This window comes from Haliotis rufescens, unplaced genomic scaffold, assembly GCF_023055435.1.
Source record: "Haliotis rufescens isolate VD_foot unplaced genomic scaffold, xgHalRufe1.0.p SCAF_26, whole genome shotgun sequence".
NCBI classification, from domain to species: domain Eukaryota; kingdom Metazoa; phylum Mollusca; class Gastropoda; order Lepetellida; family Haliotidae; genus Haliotis; species Haliotis rufescens.
This window is the reverse complement of record NW_025963957.1, coordinates 2,573,134-2,595,000: the sequence shown is the minus strand read 5'-3', so window position 1 is coordinate 2,595,000 and position 21,867 is coordinate 2,573,134. Positions and strand designations below refer to the sequence as shown.

The 21,867-nt window shown below is 41.2% G+C and overlaps 2 protein-coding genes across 2 annotated transcripts in view; one reads left to right on the top strand and one right to left on the bottom strand.

Moving 5' to 3' along the window:
* LOC124141504 overlaps positions 1 to 3,518 on the bottom strand; it is a 12,846-nt gene extending 9,328 nt beyond the window's left edge. The window contains exons 1-2 of the mRNA XM_046509540.2: positions 3,390 to 3,518; positions 1 to 88 (exon numbers count right to left, since the gene is read on the bottom strand). The exon at positions 1 to 88 is cut by the window's left edge and continues 227 nt beyond it. Coding sequence (XP_046365496.2) covers positions 1 to 88; positions 3,390 to 3,459 — 158 coding nt within the window. The 5' untranslated portion in view covers positions 3,460 to 3,518. The remainder of the gene's footprint in view (positions 89 to 3,389) is intronic.
* A 1,776-nt stretch (positions 3,519 to 5,294) lies between these two features.
* LOC124141425 lies at positions 5,295 to 21,867 on the top strand. Its single transcript, XM_046509433.2, has 6 exons — positions 5,295 to 5,700; positions 11,819 to 12,175; positions 13,644 to 13,754; positions 15,007 to 15,099; positions 17,249 to 17,336; positions 19,901 to 21,867. Exons 1-6 carry the CDS (start codon positions 5,565 to 5,567, stop codon positions 20,190 to 20,192), a joined length of 1,077 nt encoding a protein of 358 aa, XP_046365389.2. The 5' UTR covers positions 5,295 to 5,564; the 3' UTR covers positions 20,193 to 21,867.

Here is a 21,867-nt window from a genome sequence, read left to right as displayed (position 1 = left end):
CCACGTGGGGTTTCCATCTTATAGTGAACGAGATTGACTTTACGTCCTCGTGTAGGGGTAGATTTACACACATGTATTTCACGTATTTCTGAAAAAAAGAAGAGAAAAGGCATTTTACTCACCCACACGTATCACGGCCATTCTAAAAAACAAAATGATAAGAGATACTTTTGGCCTTGGCCCAGACTCGATTTAAGGCCCTCAAATTTTAAAATTAGGAAATCCTCTAAACAACAGTTATGAAGTTTATCGAGTGAGTTCAGACTTAAAACTAGACTTTATTCGTTAAAAAAAACTTTTAAAGTTTTAACTAAAGCAACATCGACTACAGAATTAGGGAAAAAATGCAATAAATAGACGGTTAATAAGCTACTGGAGACACATATTAGCAAATGCCACATCTCTTATAATTATCAAGGTGAAAATGTTTCCAAAACCGTAGAAACGTCCAACAACCATTCTTACTCACAATATTAGATAGTTTAATTAAGAAACAAGGACGCAGTGGTTTATTCTCCCTGCAGTGTTTTACTGTACGATTAACAACGACAACGAGTCGTTTAGTTAGATGAGATATTAACCTCTTGAACAGCCTCTTTAAGAATGTTAGTAATATGTACACACATTTACAACATGTATACCCATAGTTAAATAATGTTGACTTCCTCAATACAATCAGATCTCGGCAATGTCGGACAAGCCTATTTTATTAACAGGGGGGTTAAGTTGGTATTTCCCGGATATTTTCACAATTTTCACGTCGATTATCTGTACCTTTTCTCCAAATACTGGTTGTCATATCTCTCCCACTTTGGGATGCAATCGTTCGGCCATTGCGTTCATCTGCGTTGCCCTGCTACATCTATGGGGAACAACTCACTACACACTTACTCACAAAAATAACGTCGTCCAGTTCAGAAGTTAAACCACGCTTCGTTGTTCATTGTCTTGCAATTTATAAAATATCGATAAAAAAAAGTTAAATTCCGGATTAATGTGTTTGAGTCACATCATCTGCCACTGACACAGAAAAACATTGATAATGCACATAATATTCTGCAATGGTTATAACATAACACACAACTGACATTTGAATTAGCCTTTTGTGATAGTAGGTGTGTCGTTAATGGCGCAGCGGGGCCTAATAAAATAATGTGGCATTTGGTATACGTTGCAATATGCAGTAGTGTTGCAATATGTAACTCTTCTCTATAACAACAGGCCCGGGCATACTGGCATGTATACACTCTTCACAAAAAAACGCACAGGTAGATTTTTAGTACATTAATTGTACCTAATAAAGTCGATATGTTTAATTTAATATCATAGATACAAATATGACATTTTGGAGCTCGATAGTCACTCGTTGTACAAAGGCATTGAAAACTGTTCATTGTCATGTCACATAATGCCACAAGGTTACGCTGAACACAGCATCTCGTTTGACCCCCCGGGAAGCAATCACGGCTCTGCATCTCTTCGGCACCGACTTGATGAGTGTACGAATTTTTTCAGGGAATTCTGCGTCATTCTGCTTGTAATGCGTTGGCCAATTGTGGTGGTGTCTGCGGCGTGTTCTGACGTTGACGTACACGTCGATCGAGTTAATCCCAGAGGTGTTCGATTGGGCTGAGACCTGGAGATCTCGACAGCCAGGGCAAATCGTTGATGTTGGCATTAGGTAGGTAGTCTACCGCGACACGAGCTGTGTGCGGTGGAGCGTTGTCCTGTTGAAACAGCTCCCTCTGGTGGTCAATGATTGGAAGAAGGTGAGGTTGAAGAATTTGATTCATGTAGCGATTTGCTGTCATATGTCCCTGAACCACAACCAAGTCAGATCTCGTGATGTAGGATATTGCCCCCCACACCATGACACTACCGCCACCGAATTTGTCGAATTCACGAACACAATGTGGGGCAAAACGCTCATTTCGACGACGATAAACTACGTTGTCTTCCAACTCGTCGGTGAAGACGAAATCCTGATTCATCGCTAAACCACACTCGTCTCCAGTTTCCAAATTCCAAGGCTGTTAGGTATGGCACCAACGCAAGCGTCGCTATCGATGAATCTGTTGCAAAACAGGGACGATAACTGGTCTTCTGGGTCAGATTCCGGCCTCGCGTAAATGGTTCCTGACATACTGATCCGATATCCTCATCAAACCAGGGATGCTGTGGCATTGCGATGACGTAGGTGGAACAGTCGAATGTAGCGATCCTGTGCAGGGGTGATAACTCCTAGTCGGCCGGTTCTCGGATGGTCTGCAGTGAAATTGAACTGTGTGTATCGGTCACAAATGCGGCAAATGGTGCTGTGGTGGACGTTGAAGTGGCGTGCAACAGAAGACTGCGATTCCCCTCTTTGGATACGTCCTATGGCAATGCTCCGATCGGCAGCGCTGAGTCTCGGCATTTTCGAACTTGAAAAATGTTGACAATTGAATGACAAATTGTTGGCTTATGCTTGCCTTTTTATAGCCACTACCACGAGTTACGAATGCCATAACTTGCACGTGCATTTTGTGTCACTGTTTTCCTCCATGACATTTTTGAACAAGTGTGAAAACAATGTTGTTTAAAACATTGCAAATCGACAATAGCTGCATTTTTGACGTACCGTTTGTCGAATATCAGGCCACCAACATTTTCCAATAACATAAATCCAATTTATATACCTGATTCTTTGTGTAGTCAGGTTCAGTGAACTACATACTACCTGTGCGTTTCCTTTTTTGAAGAGTGACTGTATATATTCAACGAATACAAATTATCTTCATGGCACACTACTACTACTTCTACTACTACTGCTACTGCTGCTACTACTACTGCTACTGTTGCTACTACTACTACTACTACTACTACTGCTACTACTACTGCTGCTGCTACTACAACTACTGCTGCTACTAGTACAATTGATACTGATACTACTACTACCACTGCTGCTACTACTACTGCTGCTACTGCTACAACTGCTACTACTACTGCTACTACTACTGCTGCTACTGCTACTAATATCTACTACTACTACTGCTACTACTACCACTGCTACTGTTATTACTACTACTACTGCTGCAGCTGCTGCTGCTACGAGATTGATGCTCGTGATATTTATCACTGGGTTGTCTGGTCCAAACTCGATTTTTTACACACTCCTGTCATGTAGCTGGGTTACTGCAGAGTGCGACGTTAAACAACAAACAAGCGTTATGCACAGGCGATGTTCTCTCTATTACCCACAGCCTATTGTGCGTGTACTTTTGCAGCGTTACACGACAGTCGTATAACAACACACAGTAAACCACTTCGACAAGTAGAGCCTGTCTTGAAACAGAGATCGACTGTCATTGAAAAGGTATACTGTGTACATGAATGTTACAATTACTTACCATTTTTATTTGCTGTGATGAACAGAGCAGACGACAACAGGAGGAGCACTGGTGTGACCATCTTTGTCATTCTCGGCTTCTCCACGGCGCGTCAGAATCCCAGTTGTTTACTTCCTGGTTCAAACATTTACTTCAGTGGTACTGTGATCACAATACACGTATACAGTTATCGTTCCTGACCGGGACGTCAAGCATGCTTACGTGTTTGTGAAAATGGAAATCCGTGTTTGTTTGTTTTGTTGTTTAACGCCGCACTCAGAGATACTCCATCTATGTGACGACGGCGGACGAGACAATCCGGTGATTGATATCATGAGCACCGACCTACGTCATTTGTTTGTTTGTTTATTGTTTAACATCACACTAAGCAACATTCCACTCTTTAAATAATCGAGTTTGAACCAGACAATCCAGTGACTGACATCATGAACATCTATCCACGCAATTGGAATACGATGACATGCATCAACCAAGTCACCGAGTATGACCGCCCTATCCCGCTAGACGCCTCTTGGGTTGCTGAAGACCAGTGTAACCCGATCTTCAAGGGCTGAAATCTCTGTAGGCATATGGAGTGTTTTCATGGTGCTGTGCGAATATATTTACATAAAATGGACATTGATTTGCTATATCATTTAAGACTATGTAACTTTACAGTCCCGGTAGAGTTTTTATCGACACAATGTTGTCGAAGAGCAAGACTCATGGATATATACAACTTTGCAGAATGGATGGCTCGTAACATCGTTAATGCAAAAAAACATTGACAACATCGAAAGCGGCGCGCTAATAAGGTTTATTTGCACTTTTGTCCTGTCTAACAATTTCAAAGGCTGAAACAAAATACAGCGGAAGTGGATATAGAGGCTCCATACATGGTCATGCTGGAGGTGATTTCCTCCAAAATTACACGCTTGATTGACAACAGGCCTACCGTCCAGTTCGCACCCCAGCGGACCAACCTCCGTTCACGATCATGGTCGGCTGCACAGGTTCTAGGCAAAGCAAACCTTTTCTTTACCCTTTTAACTTTCAGACGTTCTCCTATCCACAATGAAACAATGACCATTTGAATACTGTACTTTCCTACGTATGAGTGGGATTAAAGGATTGACATAACCTAATCTTTCTTTCAACAACGGAAATGTGACAAAGGCCATTTGCATCACAAATTGACTTCACTATTCGGTGAGAAATCATTGTGCGAATACTATTTCTTTAATTGAGTAGTATATTTCTTCAAATCACTGTATCCCGTTGTAGTCTTGAAATAGCACTACAAAGATGAACTCTGTGAATCCGTGTCACCTGCCGAGATGTTGCATTATACTATACACATGGCTGAGTGTTTTATGATATTGGATTGACTGTTGACATACATTCTGCAATAATCTACTGCAGCAGTTGCATGTTGTTTTGAGATGAGTGACTGTGAGACTAATACCGTGTGTGTGTGTGTGTGTGTGTGTGTGTGTGTGTGTGTGTGTGTGTGTGTGTGTGTGTGTGTGTGTGTGTGTGTGTGTGTGTGTGTTGTAGAATACTGGTTCGATCTGCGCTTTATGACATACATATATTTCTCCGATATTTTGTAATTCACAAGGGCATTTTTCGGGAATAATTGTTTTTTTCAAATATTCCCTTTCTGAAAACTACCCACCCATGCATGTTACTATTGCTATGCATTACTAGATATGTATGAATCAGTTAAGTTATGATTGAAGAACACCACAAGAAACCCGGAATTCGCAGAGTTTGGTTCAATGTTCACAACACAGACATAACCTCCTTGACATTTGTGTGAAACTTGTTCTGTTTATGTCAACAACCACAAACATGGAAAACGTCATTAGTTGATGGATCTGCGGCGGAAGCAAACAATATATTGACTGAATAAATATCCCAGCTAATTTGATACGGCCATACTGGCATTACGCTCCCGTGCAACTGGTGAAGGAAATGACACCATCAGCTCCTTAAAGACGCATATTAACGGAGGTACTGGGCCGCGAGCAGGTCTGTGCTGAACACGATGACACAAACAGTGAATACAAGCTATGCTTACAGTATCTAGAGGGGCGTCGCACAAAGACCAGAAACTGAAACGGATAATCCCAATTACTATGATTTGTCACCCAAAAGGAAGAGTTTAGTATAGAACAATGAAATACGGAAAGTATGCAGGATATAGCGGCCATGGGAACAGTGATCGCTTGTGTTGGTGATTTCTCTCAAGGAAGGTCGACCATGATCGGGAAACATGTCTTTCACTGTGCAATTCTGTGGTTCTATGTAGTTTTTCAAAGTGTTCAAGGTAAGTTTAATGTCAGCTCGTTATTAACCAGTAACACAAATATAGCCCGTGTACTTATCATTTTTAGACATGCGGCCATGGGTACTGTGATCGCTTGTGTTGTTCATTACTCTCACAAAGTCGTCCATGATCTGGAAAGACGCTTTTTTAATGTGCAATTCTATGGTTTTGTGTAGTTTTTCAAAGTGTTTAAGGTCAGTTACATGTCAGCCAGTTATTAACTAATAAGATAAATATAGCACTTTTAATAGTCATTATTGGACATATTTATTATTTGCATAGACACTTAGTGATAATGTATGAGAACTTGTATATTCTGCAGTCCATTTAAATCTTATCTTGTTTATGGTTCAAGTTTATTAACGTATCGCCCCAGGTATATCTAATGGTTAATTTATTAGCTTACCTGTCATTATATGTGAGTATATTATTATTATTATTATTATTATTATTATTATTATTATCATCATCATCATCATCATCATCATCATCATCATCATCACCATCATCATCATCATTATTATTATTGGTGTGATGAGTTATTACCAAACCGAGACCGAGAAGTTTGTCATCGATATCACATCAACGCTGTAATCTAAAACGAGACACAATCAGCCATATTGGCTTCATGTTGGGTAATGGAGAAAGACGTTAAAGATATCGCAGGCGTAACACACGACATGTGTGTATTTCGTTCATAATCTACAGAACAGAATAACACACAAATATTTTTGTCGATGATAAATATATTGTGTTTCAGAATACTACACAAACATAACTAATTTCTTTGTCAAAATATTCATTTGTCATTATTTTCTAATAAACAGTACTCATTTTATAGTCAAAATATTTATCCGTGCTGGCGAATTAAAACATAGAAATAAATCTTTTTCCATCAAAGCTCAAAGCATCGGAAGTTAAATATTCCAAACACTATATTCATGACGGGTCATATCAAAGTTCACATATAGTTCCATGAAGTGCCCCTTGCTACATAAGGGCCAATGCCTACACTGATGAAAAGTTCAACTCGGTTGTTATTTCTCTGGCATCAAGTTACCGACAGGGCGGTGCGCCGTTCGTTTCCTTGTTGGCCTTGTCGTATGAAGTAACGTGGCGGGCAGCAGTACTCTTATTAGTGTGCAAGTGTTGGAATTTGTTTAAGAATTAAAACTCCAGATCGGTCAAAATGTGATGTGAGTTCAGTGTTTTGATCATTTAAGGTAAACTTTTGATAAATATATTTAATAAAGAAATACGGATTTCTATTTCTGATGTTTAAGTGCACGGACTTCACACTGATGCGCTTGGTTAAACATTATATTTTGCACATTGCATGAAAAGTAAAATATTTCTAAATTACGTGATAAATAGATGTCTTTCACACAGGCGTTCAACGTATGCTACTGAAAATAAATTACGAACAAACAAACGAATTTCTTTCATGAGACTATAGGTAGCCTGTCATGATCAGAAGAAGTTAAACAACACTAAATTTTGTTCATCTGACTATGGTTAATTTGTCCTGACATCAACAGAAATTAAACAACACCCAATTGTTTTTTCTGACTACGGTTAATTTGTCCTGGCATCAAAAGAAATTAAAGATTCTTTCATCTGTCAACAGTTAATCTGTCATAACATCAAAATATGTTAAAGAAAACACCCGTTTTGTTCTCATATGACTACGGCATGACAGATTAAAAAAGACCTGACAATACCTGCAAACACTGGAATAGAAACTCTCTGTAACTGCTTCCACATGTCATGTCCTATTGCGCTTTTGTCTGGTTTATTTGAAAGAGTACTGGGTTCAACATGTGACCTATCAACCATGAACCTGATCTTTGGTTGACCTAATTCATGTTCACTTCTTACAGAAGTCTTTATGGACTCATTCTGAGCCTGTTCAACGTGCCTCTCTTGTTCTCCAGGACAATCTTGTTTCTGACTTCTACTGTGTTCTTGTTTCTGGTTGAACAACATTGACATCCCAGTTCGTAAACTTAGTACAGAGCTAGCATCTGATCTACAGTCCAAGTACAGTTGAGCATGTTGCTGTGCACTTTCAGTCTCATCATAAAGTCTAGTTATTTCAATGTTAAGCTTTTTAGAATTTGCTATATCATTGTTTTTGGAGTATTCTTCAGACAACATCAGCATTACTTCCATTGCTTGTTCTTGGACAATGCACAACTGATCCATCTGATCTCGAACAGACCTTCGAGTTGGGACATCCTTACTTTCTGTCATATTGTAGAGTTTATTTTTTGCCTTCGTAAATGCAGTCTTTGCACTGCCTTTTTGTTTTTTTAGTTTTAACAAAACCTCTTCCACATCTGGCTTTGACTCATTACTTTTACCAAAGTCCGACATTATAGTTTCAGATTTTAACATAAGCACAGTGTCTGAGGTTGCTTTTTGGGGTTCAGCCATTTTCTTCCTTCCACTATTCCTAAGACTTATAAACACGATTTTTTCTGATAACTAACTCACCTGTATCACACTGGAACAATTCCTGCATCCAATGACACAGGGGGGTCGAAATGTGGCGCACATGCATGCTTTTAGATATGTATCCGCGAAGTAAAGCAATGTGTGCGCGAACTGTTCTCACACTGGAACGAAACAGAACGACCTGTTCGGAAACATAGCATACTCACAGCAATACAACCTGTGAGGACAATATCCTTATGTCCCATAGTCATATGGTGTTCTTTAACTTCTTTTGCATAGTACACATACAATTCATGTCAAACAGCGACCCGTGAAGATCCGGGTTAGAATAGGTCTTCAGCAACCAATGCTTGCCGTAAAAGGCGACTAACGGGATCGGGAGGTCAGGCTCGCTGACTTGGTTGATGCATGTCATCGTATTCCATTGCGTGGATCGATGCTCATGATGTCAATCACTGGATTGTCTGGTTCAAACTCAATTATTTACAGACCGCCATCATAAAAGTTGGAATATTGCTGAGTGCGGCGTTAAACAACAAACAAACACATCAAACAGAAATAAAAGAATATAGGTAGAATTCAGTAAACAAATAGAAGTGGCAATGAATTTAGTTTGATGAGTTGCTCTAGCGTTCTGGTTGCAAATGAGCGGTCAAAGGCGCATTAATATATTGCCCTTAATGGCGTTATTTTCACTTCGTAGAAAGTAGTTTTCGAGCGAAATAGCTGGTTGTCCCGGGCTTTGGGGGACCACTAAAAAAACTCTAATCAAATCGAGTGGATGGAAATGCTTATGGCACACCGCACATACTCAGAACGAGTTGGAAACACTTCAAAAGCCCATTGAGTTGAAAAACAATTACACATGCCAACGAATGCCTGCTAGATGAGACACACTACAAATATATCAACTACAGCCCATGCAAGTCTATAATGTTTGGCAAGTCTAGGTTACCGCAGTATCAGGAAAATGAAGAGAATCACTGGGCTCCCTTTTTATAATATTTTTTATTAAGATAACTGAGCAACTGTTTTTGCTGTACGATATGTTCATTTCAAAGACTACATGTTAGTCTTATTTTACTCAATCAGCGAGAAAACAGTTTTATGACAATTACTGTTTCAATTATTGATCATGGTATATTCATATGTGTTACATATTTTGTTTATCTAGAAAATGCAGTTTAAAAATGAAAAGCGTTTCTTTCTTAAATACAAAATAATACGATTGTCCACAGTCTAAGATACACACGCGATAATGTGAACGGAAACTGGGGCATATTTATTCCTGTAGCACGGTTACGGATGCTCACTGCGGGCGTTAGTCGTACTTCCGGGGTGGCTGGGGGCCTTGTCAACTGCAGTACATGTGGTTACAAAGGTTACAGCAGTATATCTTATATCAAAGGTTACAGCAGTACATATTATAACAAAGGTTAATAACATTACATGTCATAACAAAGGTTACAGCAGTACATATTATAACAAAGGATAATAACATTACATGTCATAACAAAGGTTACAGCAGTACATATTATAACAAAAGTTAATAACATTACATGTCATAACAAAGGTTACAACAGTACATATTATAACAAAGGTTACAGCAGTTTATGTTATAACACGATTACAGTAGTAAATGTTACGACAAAGGTTAATTATATTACATGTTATAACAAAGGTTAATTACATGTTATAACAAGGTTACAGCAGTATATCTTATGACAAAGGTTACAGCAGTACATATTATAACAAAGGTTACAGCAGTACATATTATAACAAGGTTACAGCAGTATATGTTATAACAAAGGTTATAACATTACATGTTATAAACAAGATCACCAGCAGTCTATAATACAACAAAGGTTACAGTAGTGTATGTTATAACAAAGGTTACCAGCAGTATATCTCATAACAAAGGTTACAGCAGTATATCGTATAACAAAGGTTAATAACATTACATGTTTTGACAAAGGTTGCCAGGAATTCATATTATAACAAATGTTACAAGCAGTATATGTTATGTTGTATGTAGAAATGTAAGCTTCAGTGCAAGATAATTATAAAAGCTCACATCAGAACGTGTTATTTTGACATTTTAACAGCAGTATATGTTGTATATAACAGTCAGCAGCAGTACATGTTGTATATGGCAGTTAACAGCAGCACATGTTGTATATAACAGTCAGCAGCAGTACATGTTGTATTTATCAATTAACAGCAGCACATGTTGTATATAACAGTTAACAATAGTATATGTTGTATATAACAGTTAACAGCAGTATATCTTGTATATAACAGTTAACAGGAGTACATGTTGCGCATAACAGTAAACAGCAGTATATGTTGTATATAACAGTCAGCAGCAGTACATGTTGTATATAACAGTAGACAGCAGTACATGTTGTATATAATAGTTAACAGCACTATATGTTGTATATAACAGTTAACAGCAGTATATGTTGTCTAGAACAGTTAACAACAGTATATGTTGTATATAATAGTTAACAGCAGCACATGTTGTATATAACAGTTAACAGCAGCACATGTTGTATATAACAGTAGACAGCAGTACATGTTGTATATAACAGTAGACAGCAGTATATGTTGTATATAACAATTAAAAGCAGTATATGTTGTATATAACAGTCAAAAGCAGTATATGTTGTATGTACAGTTTACAGCAGTACATGTTGTATATAACAGTAAACAGCAGCACATGTTGTCTAGAACAGTTAACAACAGTATATGTTGTATTTTAAAAGTTAACAGCAGCACATGTTGTATATAACAGTTAACAGCAGCACATGTTGTATATAACAGTAGACAGCAGTACAAGTTGTATATAACAGTAGACAGCAGTACATGTTGTATATAACAATTAAAAGCAGTATATGTTGTATATAACAGTCAAAAGCAGTATATGTTGTATGTACAGTTTACAGCAGTACATGTTGTATATAACAGTAAACAGCAGCACATGTTGTCTAGAACAGTTAACAACAGTATATGTTGTATTTTAAAAGTTAACAGCAGCACATGTTGTATATAACAGTTAACAGCAGTAAATGTTGTATATTATAGTTAACAGCACTATATGTTGTATATAAGTCAGCAGCAGTACATGTTGTATATAACAGTTAACAACAGTATATGTTGTACATAACAGTTAACAGCAGTATATGTTGTATATAACAGTTAACAACAGCACATGTTGTATATAAATAGTTAACAGCAGTATATGTTGTATATAACAGTAGACAGCAGTTCATGTTGTATATAACAGTTAACAGCAGTTCATATCGTATATAATAGTTAACAGCAGTATATGTTGTATATAACAGTTAACAGCAGTATATGTTGTTTTTGACAGTTAACAGCAGTTCATGTTGTATATAACAGTTAACAGCAGTTCATGTCGTATATAACAGTTAACAGCAGTATATTTTGTTTATAACAGTTAACAGCAGTATATGTTGTATATAACAGTTAACAGCAGTACATGCCATATAGGTGTCGACACTGTTATCATTATGATATAATAATCACTTCACAGCCATCATCACTGTCATCGTCATCGTGGCTGCCACTGGCGCCGTCAACTGCGAACATGACGTCAGATCAATATTTTGAAAGTGACATAGGCTGTTATCTCTTCCAGCTAAAACTACCAGAGTCAACATGTGCAGGAAAAACATCATGATTCGAAAGCACATCCACCTTTTCCACGACATCAAGGGCCTCGATCCTCAGATTAATGACGTCACGTGTCAGTGTAACCTTTATACTCAGCCATTCAAAGGTTGCGTCAATATGAAAGCACAAAGCGTAGAAGCTCTCGAGCAGCTCCGTGACTGTCGAATACCCCGGAGTTCTCTGTTTTCTATGGACAACAGCTCGTGTGTGATACAATACCGAGTGAATGAGGTGTATGATGGCTGCACGCACAACGTCACAGTCATGATGGCGCCGGACAAAACACTCCATGAGCCTGTGAAAGACTGGCTAAATATTACAGGTAAAGATTAATATCAATGAATGGAAGGATAGAGACAAACACGAGCGATTGTTGCAAGCTGATATTCCTTTGGGACTTGTTCACCGTATATCAGAAAAACTTGTTGTAGGCGTATTAACGTTCCCGGCGCCATGTTTGCCCAGCGTTTATTTTTGTTGATTGAATTGCATGTGATAAGTGTGTGTGACGTCGGAACAGTAGTCATATTTACATACATAGAAGTATATTATTTCATTTTACAAAAGATGACGTTGCTTATTCCACATTGAACTTAAAATACATGCTCTCAGTGACCTTAAAATACATTTACAATGTGTTGACCCGTGTCTATTACCTTTAAGGATGGGGCGGTAGGGTAGCCTAGTGGTTAAAGCGTTCGCACGTCATGCCGAAGACCCGGGTTCGATTCCCGACATGGGTACAATGTGTGAAGCCCATTTGTGGTTTTTTCCCCCGTGATATTGCTGGAATATTGCTAAAAGCGGCGTAAAACCATACTCACTCACTCACGACCTTTAATGATTGTTTATGTGTATTCATGTGTCATCTGCATGTGATGTATGAATGACGTTATTCATATTAGGGAAGAGAATTTATGGATGTCAACTTTTTTTATTATGAGGAACACAACGTTTCGGAGTATGTGCTTAACCCTTCATCGGGTGAATGAATGCTATGAGGCAGAGGCAAATTTCCCCCGGCCTCCCGTTTGCCCATTGTCCATTGCCAATTACCAATCAGTGATAATTTAGTCCTGGCTTCCCGTTGTCCATATCAGCGCTAAATACTGTAAAGCGTTGGCTTCCATTGTCTATTGCTAATCACCTGTCAGCGCAAATTATCTGTTGGCTTCCCTTGTTAAGTCTCCACCTTTCGTTACCTTATTACCTTTGTTGTTCTTACATGTACATATATATGTTCTCTGCATCATAGCATTTATAAACAGAGCGGCCAAGGATAAAAATGCGAAATCATATCAATATATGAAAATAGAAATCATATCAATACAAAAACAGAAACTCTGTGAATACCAAACCCACAATAGATATGTGTACCCTACTCACACATGAGCCCCAAAGAGGGACAGGTCAGCCGAAATTGCTTAGGCAGAAGGCGACCTCTTAAACTCTTAATGCAACAACAACAACATCATAGCATTCATTCACCTGATGAAGGCGTAAGCATATACTCCGAAACGTTGTGTTCTTCATAACAAAGAAGTTGACATCCATAAATTCTCTTCCTTATGTGTATCACTTCTAAATGCCTTACAAAGACTTATTATTGAGATCGTTTGATAAATGACAACGGTATTCTGTTTTTGTGCTGTTTGATAACACAGACAAATGATAATGTGACTTTGAAAGAATACAGATCTAGTATTGATGCAGGCTTTAGATGTGTTTCACTGTGTGATTCTGACAATGATGATCTTCTCTGAACGTTCTGCTTCATACGCGGCCTTCAGCGACAGATGAGAGTGGAGTTTACATCAACTGCAGATGGACGGGGTCCGTCACAACACTGATAACTCAATACCCTACAACCTCAGCATTTACAGATAGTGGACAGGAAGAAGGCAGGTTACTTTGACCTCTTAAAAAGTTAAATCTTCATATTTCCCTCGCACGTCCTCATATATCTGAACTAGCAGGACTCAGTTGACTCAGTGTCCGTTTGCACAAAACCGCCGCACTGTGTACTGCACTTTACACGTACTCAAGGGTTTATCAGGACAATATATTTGCACTTTACACGTACTCAAGGCTTTGTCAGGACAATGTATTTGCACTTTACACGTACTCAAGGCTTTGTCAGGACAATATACGTGCCCTTTACACGTACTCAAGGCTTTGTCAGGACAATGTATTTGCACTTTACACGTACTCAAGGCTTTGTCGGGACAATATATTTGCACTTTACACGTACTCAAGGCTTTGTCAGGACAATATACGTGCACTTTACACGTACTCAAGGCTTTGTCGGGACAATATATTTGCACTTTACACGTACTCAAGGCTTTGTCAGGACAATATTTGCACTTTACACGTACTCAAGGCTTTGTCAGGACAATATACGTGCCCTTTACACGTACTCAAGGCTTTGTCAGGACAATATATTTGCACTTTACACGTACTCAAGGCTTTGTCAGGACAATATATTTGCACTTTACACGTACTCAAGGCTTTGTCAGGATAATATACGTGCACTTTACACGTACTCAAGGCTTTGTCGGGACAATATATTTGCACTTTACACGTACTCAAGGCTTTGTCAGGACAATATTTGCACTTTACACGTACTCAAGGCTTTGTCAGGACAATATACGTGCCCTTTACACGTACTCAAGGCTTTGTCAGGACAATATATTTGCACTTTACACGTACTCAAGGCTTTGTCAGGACAATATATTTGCACTTTACACGTACTCAAGGCTTTGTCAGGATAATATACGTGCACTTTACACGTACTCAAGGCTTTGTCGGGACAATATATTTGCACTTTACACGTACTCAAGGCTTTGTCAGGACAATATACGTGCACTTTACACATACTCAAGGGTTTGTTAGAATAATGTACGTGCACTTTACTCGTACACAAAGCTTTGTGAGCCAATAAGGATGACCAAAAGCGTCTTCACTACATGTATGTACTAAATTGCGTGATAAATTCAGTTTGTACCTGAATCACTGAATTACACTTCGTTGAACACTTGCACATCTTTGATTGGCCTACTTGCCACTGGCTGCACAGTCAGAGGTTGCCTTGCCAACCACACTTTGAGAACCGTCATGGACATAATGATAAAACATTTTTTTCACTTTTCTTAGAGAATACAATAGACCCTGCCGACAACTCTTCTCTGTGTTGGAATTGTACCACCCCGTCCAACGGCAATGTCCGTCGTATCAGGCCCTCTGAAGGTGAGTATTGCGAAGTTGAGTATAGATACAAGTATATGAGACCTTGTCGTCTTAGTTACGCAATTCACTGTGCAGAGTTCACTGGGCACCAGGCAGGGTAACAACAAGTACCATCTATTCATGTCTTTTTTTGTTTGTCGGTCGGGCATCGAACCCACGTCCTTTCGCGCTCTGGGCAGACGCTCTATCCACCAGACCCAGGAGTTTACAGACTCTTAGTTACACAATTCACTTTGCAGAGTTACCTCCCTTGGTCGCGCCACATTCCAATGATCGCTGTTTTTTGGTTTGACGGCAACATTCCCGTATTCGTAGCTTTCATCCCAGTCTGGTGTGTTGCTACCTTAAACTGACATGCCGTGGTGTTATTTAAAAATATTTATTCTACCACACCCCAGGGGACGAATATAGGTCCCAATTACATGATGACTGTCGTAAGAGTAGACGGGAATGAGACTCGGGTGGTCGCAGTGTGTATGGTAAATTTTGTGTTCCGACGGCGAGGACCGTTAGTCGCCTCTTACTACAAGCATAGTCGCCTTTTACGGCAAGCAGGGGTTGCTGAAGACCTATTCTACCCCGGATCTTCACGAGTATGGACTGTTACAACCCAGCTTACTTGTAAACTTCCCATGTTTGGGTGGGTGGTTGAGTTGGGTTTAACGCCGCTTTTAACAGTATTCCAGTTACATCGCGGCGTGTCAGCTTAATGTGGGAGGAAAACCCGAAGTGATGCAGATTTCAGACGTTTACCACTTCAGTGAAACCCACGAGCACAGGTATGGTGCTGACATGAGAATGTCATTTGAGTGCACACTGATTCAAACACAGAGGTAGTAACAACGTAGCGCCATGCACATAAATAATGGACACTGTAAGCCGCACTCCAACTTTATGAATACATGAGTGAGTATGGTTTTACGCCGCTTTTAGCAATATTCCAGTAATATCACGGCGGGGGAAACCAGCAATTCACACATCGTACCCATGTGGGAAACGAACCCGGGCTTCCGGCGTGTCGAGCGAACGCTTTAACCACTAGGCTACCTCACAACCCCCAACGTTATGACGCCGGCCTGTATATAATTCTGCCTGAATCAGACAAACCTGTGGTTGATATCAGGAGCAACGATCCATCCCTTAGGGGTATCAACCAAGTCACCGAGTCTGACCATGTGATCCATTTAGTTGTCTCGTACGTAACGTTTCTGGGGGCCAGTGCTAAGCCGGAATCCCCGCGGGGAACATGAACTAGAGAGGACGCTGACACACATGATCAGAGATATCTTCGGTTTTCTTGTTGGCCCTCGACGTACCGTATTAGTTAAAGTAACATTCACTGTGGAGAGAGACCGCCCCCGTGGTCAAGTGGTAGAGCGTCCGCACGGAGAGCGGAAGGTCAGTAGTTCGATCCCCGGCCGCGTCATACCAAAATACGTGAAAGGATGGGACTTAAAAGATGGGTCTGGCGCTCGGCATTAAGGGTCTTAAACAAGGTATGGTCGACTCGAAGTCAGTTTACTGTGTTTGAGTGGGGTATTCATGTTAAACTGCGGCATGGTACCTCAGTGGGCCAACGCTATAAATTCGACATTAGGCCGGAGTAGTCTAACAGCCACACAACACACACACACACACACACACACACACACACACACACATGCGTGCACGTCGTTAAATAGTGCAATAACCTAGAACGTGACATCAGAACCCATTTCACCTCATATCACCACCCCACCACTGTGGAGAGGTCAGTGTACCTTACTATAAGACGACTCTCGTGGCTACAATATTATAAACGTCAGCATGTGTCTCATTGTTTTCTGACGGTGTGGTTCGCTGCACGTGCTATAAACACAGGTCTGCTTGGCCCAGGCTCAAAAGTAAATACTTCTCGAAACAATTTGAGTTTGTTAGTTTGTCATTTTTGTTGGAAACAAATCTACCAAAGATTTGGATGTTTTTTAATAGGCGCGTATGCTTCAAAGAGGGCATCACTACACCGCCCCCCCCCCCCCCCCCCACCCCCCCCACCCCCCGTTCTGCCCGCGGATTTTCTCCATGGGGTATGCATGCTCATTACATGTGACACACATACCCAGATGTAATGAACTTTACTCTTCTATATATGTGTTATTTAATTTTCCAGTCGCACATCAGATAGACATCATTCTGGCCGTCGCTGCCGGGTTTGTGGCAGTGTTCCTCGTGATAGCGTACATCTGCCTGTGTAAAAGGTGAGTCCCCACAACACACTGCTCCAGCCGTGTGTGGCGGTGTTCCCCGTGAGGGTGTTCCTCTGCCTGTGTAAAAGGTGAGTCCCCACAACACACTGCTCCAGTCATGTGTGGCGGTGTTCCTGGTGATGGTGTTCCTCTGCCTGTGTAAAAGGTGAGTCCCCACAACACACTGCTCCAGTCATGTGTGGCGGTGTTCCTGGTGATGGTGTTCCTCAGCCTGTGTAAAAGGTGAGTCCCCACAACACACTGCCCCAGTCCTGTGTGGCGGTGTTCCTGGTGATGGTGTTCCTCTGCCTGTATACAAGGCGAGTCCCCACAACACACTGCTCCAGCCGTGTGTGGCGCTGTTCCCCGTGAGGGTGTTCCTCAGCCTGTGTAAAAGGTGAGTCTCCACAACACACTGCCCCAGTCATGTGTGGCGGTGTTCCTGTGAGGGTGTTCCCCTGCCTGTGTGATGGGCATGGTGTGAGTGTGATACTAATGAAAGGAGACTCACGTAGTTGTGGTTGACATCGCTGACGGGAGAGCTAGTTAGAGTCGTTGGGTGTCTTCGGATAGTTTCATCGTGGATGGAATAATCAGAAGGCAAGAAAAGCCAAAGACACTAATGTGATTGACAATATTCAGGAAAAACATGGCAAATATGCGGACCTCGCTTTCGAAATGTCACGCTTGCATCCCAAGTACCAAAATGTCTGAGTCCCCATTGTTCTCGGCGCCTTAGGTTTGGTACATCCGAATCTGTTGACTGACATTGGGAGAGTACGCGGGTTTTACCAGGAATACAGCCCTTCTGACAATATGGGTAATGCAGAAGGCTGAAGTATTGGGGAGTCTTCACATACTTCAAAAAGTTCTCGGTCGGTTTGACAAGGCAGGGCTTCCTGGGAGAAATCCCATTCGCTGTCTTGGCTGCGTGTAGAGGGGGCAAGGGCCCTGAGCTGATGATGAGCCTAACCAGCCTGACTGTGCCAGGATCACCCAAACCCTCTTTGCTGCATTTAAAAAAATTTAATCTGTAAATAATGACATTGAAAGATCTTATTTCATAAAAACACAGTCTCAGTTTCGCATTGCATTGATGCCTAGTCCTGTTTGAAATTAGGCACTTGACGGTGGCACTACTGTAGTCACCCCTTCAAAACCACGCATAATTGATTCGATGACATAGTTAGGATTCAACGATTAAATATGGATCATACACTTGGACATACTGCTTTTATAAGGTGAGGTGAAACTTGGGTCAACGTCGCGTTCAAGATTATTGCACTTATATAGCGACGTGCATGCACGTGTGTGTGTGTGTGTGTGTGTGTGTGTGTGTGTGTGTGTGTGTGTGTGTGTGTGTGTGTGTGTGTGTGTGTACTAGTCCAGACTAACGCCGATTTTATAGTAGTACCCCTTGAGATACCATGCAACAATTTAACATAAATAACGTGACGCCCAGCCCCTTAATGCCGAGTGCCAGCCAGGGTAACAACAAGTACCATCTTTTAACGTCTTTTGGTATGACGCGGTCGGGGATCGAACCACGGACCTTCCGCTCTCCGGGCGGACGCTCTGAGACTAGACCACTGAGGCGGACGACTGCTTTATATAAGGGCGATTAAACTATGCCTCAACAAAAATCGTTCAGTTTACCATGACCTTTAACCAGGAAGAAAGCTGTAAGTGAATCAGACGACTTTAGCACGGTACTTATTGCGGAGTATTATCTTTCCAGTGTTGCTGTATGTATGAGTCAGTGTACTGTGAGAACATGGCCTTCACTCCGCCTACTCGCGTTAACACCACAGGACTCGCGTGTCATACCAAAACCGGAAGTGGCTCTGGTCCACTTGAAACTGAGAGCAGAGATCTCGACCCACTCTAACCGGACAGTTCTAATATGGGACGATGTTGATATTTGGAGATATGTCCAGACAGATACGATGGTGATTCATTGCTCATCATTGGCTATTCATATCGTCCCAGGCGTCGCCATACCGGTACTTGTGGTTAACCTGCCCGGCGCCCGTCATTTAATAAGGGCCGGGATTAAAAAGAGACTGGTCGGCTCGGAGTCCATATATACTGTGTCCGAGTAGGGCGCTATCTCAGTTAGCTAGTTCTAGTACAAGCACACAGAAGCACGTCGCTATATTAGTGCTGTAATCTTTAAAGCGGCGTTTAATCCCATTTCAGGGGTAGGGTAGCCTTGTGGTTAAAGCGTTCGCTCGTCACGCCGAAGACCCGGGTTCGATTCCCCACATGGGTATAAGGTGTGAAGCCCATTTCTGGTGTCCCCAGCTGTGATATTCAGAAATATTGCTAAAAGCGGCGTAAAACCAGTATACCGTAATACGTCAATTCCTCATTCATTGACAAGCGCCACTTATCATGACGTCAATGTTTTGTGTGCACCTAGATTTGTCCAATTCCCGCGCAGCGAAGTCGCATTGCCCACTGTCGTCGTGTAGGCAAAATCGTTAGTAATGTTCGTTAGAAATATTCGAAACCGAATTAGTCGAATGCAAAAATGTGAAATAATATTTTTGTTAAAAATATTATTTTTATATTAGTTACAGAAAACATGGTAAGCTAGAAGTCTACCCATCTCCTCAACCCACGCCGTGCAACACGCCGGTTAAGAAAGAAAGTGCGCAAGACTCCACCATGTGCGACAGCGTCTTTGTGGAAACGTGTTCAACAGAGGACGTCTTTGTGGAAACGTGCCAGGCGGAGATTAAGAAAGAGGACGGCAACTGTGTAGCGACTGCTGACAACATCGACGACGGAAATTCTCAGCGATATGTGAAGTTTGTAAGGCGAACGTCGGATGACTGTTACGATAACGTTGGATTTAACTCCTAACTATTGTGTATCACCTCTGTGCATATTTGAACGATCAGAGTTTTGTGTCTTTTGTCCGGGTTCTGCAGGAAAACACCTCGGCAGTACATGTATATGTGAACAGTAGCTTAATTTGTAACAACCAGACTTATTTCCACAGCTCTCTGTGGGGATTCCATATCAGAATGGGCCCCCATTAATCAATCCTGTCTCCTTTAGGACATTGCGGGGCAATATAGGCCTCCCCAGTAATCATGCTTGTCCCCTTTGGGATATTTCGGGGCAAGACAGGCCCCCATGAAGCATTCTTGTCTCCTCTGGTATATTTCGGGGCAGAATAGGCCTGCAATAGTTATTCCTGTGCTTTGGGATATTTCGGGGCAAATACGCCCCCAGCAATCATGCCTGTCTCTATTGGGATATACCGGGACAAGATAGACCCCAGTAATTATTGCTGTCTCCTTTGGAATATTCCGGGACAAGATAGACCCCAAGCAATCATGTTTGTCTCCTTTGGGACATTCCGGGACAAGATAGTCCCCAGCAATCATGTTTGTCTCCTTTGGAATATTCCGGGACAAGACAGACCCCCAGCAATCATGTTTGTCTCCTTTGGGACATTCGGGGACAAGATAGACCCCAAGCAATCATGTTTGACTCCTTTGGGACATTCCGGGGCAAGACAGACCCCCAGCAACCATTCCTGCCCCGCTTCGGGTAATGAAGCGCAGAATGGACCCACAGTAATCATTCTTGTCACGTTTCCGGGGCAAGACAGGAACCCAGTAATCATTCTTGTGATAGCGCAGGCCGCTGCTCAAGCTGTCAACCGCTGGTCCGCCTGTTCGAGACTTGCTTACTGACAGACCGCCATGAATGGTGACTGCGGATTAAAACATCATTTACTCCTTCACTCACCATTTCGCCAGCAAACTATAGCAACAGGTAGCCTGCTCTCTCGAGCTGTGTCCAATCTCCACCATAACAAACTTATTTCTCATATTGCAGAATCGTGTCTTGACACCTGAAATCTGCCTTACACCATTCCTTGCCATGCCAAGCTGTATTAATACTCAACAGTACATACATACAGATGCGACCTGTTCCACATTCGTAAACATTCGTCCCTTTCGGCTTCATTCGTGACAACTCGTGCTATTCCGGGAGAAGCCGAATAGCGACTAGAGCCTCTCTCGTGGCCAATTCTAAGACTGGATTCCGTCTCAGCGCAAACGGGCATAGCTAAAATAATTGTCAACTCGATGCGTATGATTCACATATATTTCCTCCATACATGATATATATTCCAGATGCTATTCAGAACATATCGGGTATTATAGTGTATGATTGAACACATTTAACTGTATCTTGGGTATATTTTCAGATGAAAGAGATATGAGAATTCAAATAAATATTCCTGAGGGATTCTTTGACCGAGGTACTTGCAGTCATACACGTATTCTGATTGGTTTGTCGTATTTTCTCGCATAACATTCATCGTTTGGGGGACGAGTCTTCTTGCAGGTTACGGAAAGAGGCGAGTGGTGACGAATGTTTCAGCTTGTCCCGGACTCACACGAGTGGTCACGAATGGAATGTGTGTTATTGTATTCATAATTTTATTCCGTGAAGTATAAAAGTTTGATATTGATAGAGGAGTAGCAACCTCTACTGTAAATAAACGACAGAAATATGA